Source organism: Heliconius melpomene, chromosome 13 (genome assembly GCF_056956725.1).
Source record: "Heliconius melpomene rosina isolate 202511_hmr_F chromosome 13, ASM5695672v1, whole genome shotgun sequence".
NCBI lineage: Eukaryota > Metazoa > Arthropoda > Insecta > Lepidoptera > Nymphalidae > Heliconius > Heliconius melpomene.
This window is the reverse complement of record NC_140401.1, coordinates 12,976,758-12,979,875: the sequence shown is the minus strand read 5'-3', so window position 1 is coordinate 12,979,875 and position 3,118 is coordinate 12,976,758. Positions and strand designations below refer to the sequence as shown.

The following is a 3,118-nucleotide window of genomic DNA, read 5'->3' as shown; positions in this document are numbered from 1 at the left end:
AAAAAATTGTAAATTTTCCTCACTTGTCGCAATAAAAGGATCCATCTTGTTAAGATAAATGTTTATTTTTACTATTTTATTGGAGTGAGTAGTAGGTATAGAGGTTGGTTTGATGAATCAAATTTTAGTTTTCTGCTGATATTTCTCAGATGGTTTCTCACTGTACGCCACGCCGTATAAAATATTAACAGTCAGTCACAGACAGTACTCTTCCTAGCCAAGTGTTAAGACACTCCATTCTCCACTTTCTGTCAAATTTTCGAAATATTACGTATTGACTTTCCTTCTTACCAGAGCGAAGAAATTAAAATATGTTATTGCTCAAGTAGGAATCGAACCTATTACAATCACATTTTAAGGCAGAAGTTTTACCATTGCGCAATGAAGGCTCATATTTTTAATCCAATATTTAATGTATAATAGGAAGACAGCGACACTACACGTCAACAGGCCCTTTAATTTCAATTTCTCTTTCATGGGTGATTAGTTAATATCTAATTACTTTTAAGCTATGTGAGTATTCAAGTATAGCATAGGTTAAACGTAGTGACGTTGCTTAGCCTACATCGGTTTATACTTCTTTTGACAACCCGCCTTACATCTCTTGTACTGCTAGCAGCGTCACTTATTTAATTCTTACTCATAATAATTTATTCTTCATCTCAATGGGTCAAACTGTTTGGGAGCCTATTGGTGACAAAGAGTGTAAAAAGTCTCCAGTAGAGCGCTCCGCTCGCTTCGCTCAATTAAGTGCTTAATATTACAAACAAGTCATGGGATAATTTTTAATTGTATAAATTTTATTATTTATAAAAAAAAACATATATTTGATATTTAATGAATATAAAATTGATGTTTATTTATCAATTTTCTTAAGAATATTCTGCCGTAATTGACCGTTTATTGAAATCTGAAACAATAATATTACCATAATCATTAATTATCATAACATTGATCATTAAATAATATAAAATTAAATGATGATGATGAGATTAATGTGAAAGAAACACACCGACAAACGGACAAGACAACGGACAACGGATTATATTATTAAATGCTACTGATAAAAGGTTTTCTTATGTATATTAAGTATATTTGTTACTTTTATGAATATCTAATATTACTTAAAAGTTAAATCTAAATTTGTTCAGTAGTTTTTGCGTGGAAGTAGAACTCCATCCATAGACATGCATATTTCATATTCATTAGTACAATTTTGTCATACGTAAACATCCCATCTTCGTACAAGCTCCTACACCATTAGCGCCACATACGCAAGTATTACAATCTTCTTTGTATACTGTGAACGGTGTACATTTTCCAGAGATTTCTAAAAACATAGAAAAACAGAAAACCTAGTATTAAAACACTGCGTTCCCCACCTTTGGTCCAATTTTCGAGGCATTGATCGTTGAGTGGCGGATCTTAACGCCGGGGTTTTTGCTTTATTGCCAGAGCGAATAACTGAAAATATTAATTTCCTCGAGTGGAGATCGAACTCACAACCGTCGCGTTACAGTCACACCCTTTTGCCCATGCGTCACGAAGGTCTCAAAAAATATAAAATTTATAAATATAGGTTTAAATTCCGTTTATATATATAGTAATATTAATTATATTGTATGGTATTCTAAAAAAAAATATTTTTTGATTAGGCTGTTACAAGATCTTTGAAATTGTCATAATAAACTATGTAGGTACAGAATAAATAGAATAAATTATCAAAATAAATTCACTTTAGCTTCACGTTTTATTCCGCATATATCAGGATAAGCAAGATAGAAACTACTGTTTAAACACTTCGCTTTTCACTTAAAGAGACACTCTTTGTTGGGTCACCGCCTTTATATTATTTATAGGTTATATAAAATTTGACTTAAATTAATATATCCATATTATTTACAAATAGATACCTCGTTTCCATAATAGTGAATTTTCTAAATAACGCAGGTGTACTGAAGAAATAAGCTGAAAAAAAGTAAATAACATAAAATTAATTACTTTTTCTTCAATATACGAATTACGATGATACTAATATGACCTGACGTATATAAATATGCCGAACCAAATCTATTTTATTTAAATTTCTATTAAAATTTAGAAACAAGAGTAGAGTCACTCTGTTCTGCATTTTCCATATAAATACTTTAAATATTATAGCTGGAGTGGCGGAACCTAACGGTGCTTTTGGACAAATTAAACAATGTTTTCTCCTAGTACATACATACTAGCACCCTTAACAAAATAGACAAATAAACAACAAGATAGAGAAATAAAGTACACTAATGCAATTGACGAATTGAAGTGTAAATGGCTCTAATAACAAAAAAATAAAAATTATTTTCTATTTTATTAGAATTCAACGTGTGATTTTTCTTCAATAAGCAGAGAGTAAAGAGCGGAGAGTTATCACTAGGTTTCGCTTCGCTTTAGATTCGCTAGGAATGATGGTTTCTTAAAGTACGAACACGATCATTGATTAGCAATCATGTTAGATGATTCTACTGCCGACATGCCAACCTAAGAATGGCTTTTCTTTTCATTTTTACCTTTGATCCATCTTCATTCGTAATCAAAGTAAGGATTTTCTTGAATATTTTTACATTAAGTACATAGGTAAAAAACTAAAATGTCAGACCTATTTCCTTAAAACGTCCAATGAAAGCAAGGATATTTAAAAAAAATACAATATTTTTAAAATAAATTTAAAACCATACTCACCGCAAGTAATAAAACAACACGCAAATACATTTTTTCGATTAAGAAACAATTTATATCGGAGTTCGAACACAATTTGCTACCGAGAGCAATGTCGCTAAACTGCACGATAAATACTTAAGTATACTACGTTTTCTTTATATATTTTGCTTAATCAAAGGATATTTTAAGATTTAAAAAAAGCCAGACTATGACTGTAAGCGCTGTGACTGTAAACGTGACAGGTTGCGGGTTCGATTCCCACTCGAGGAATTTCAATATTTAATATGTTCATTTCTTCGCTCTAGTGTTGGGGCAAAGCGCGGTGTTGAGATCGGCCACTCAACACGCAATGCAACCAAAATTCTCTCCCTCTGCTTACCCTGCTACATGCGGGGTACAGCGTGAAGCTTAATTTTAA

At 31.5% G+C, this 3,118-nt stretch overlaps 1 protein-coding gene across 1 annotated transcript; it reads right to left on the bottom strand.

Moving 5' to 3' along the window:
* Window positions 1-824: 824 nt before the first annotated feature.
* On the bottom strand, window positions 825-2,819 carry LOC146533017 (serine protease inhibitor I/II-like). The gene is made up of 4 exons (XM_085195621.1): window positions 2,722-2,819; window positions 1,914-1,968; window positions 1,226-1,330; window positions 825-910 (listed from the first exon to the last, which is right to left on the bottom strand). The coding sequence occupies exons 1-4, from the start codon at window positions 2,749-2,751 to the stop codon at window positions 873-875; spliced, it is 228 nt and encodes a 75-aa protein (XP_085051747.1). The 5' UTR covers window positions 2,752-2,819; the 3' UTR covers window positions 825-872.
* Between the last annotated feature and the right edge of the window lie 299 nt (window positions 2,820-3,118).

Coding starts and splice junctions, on each gene's coding strand:
- LOC146533017 (XM_085195621.1), bottom strand. CDS start 2,751: ATGTATTTGCGTGTTGTTTTATTACTTGCG. Junction 1,331..1,913: donor TTCACTATTATGGAAACGAG/GTATCTATTTGT, acceptor CTATGTTTTTAG/AAATCTCTGGAAAATGTACA. Junction 911..1,225: donor TACGAAGATGGGATGTTTAC/GTATGACAAAAT, acceptor TTATTGTTTCAG/ATTTCAATAAACGGTCAATT.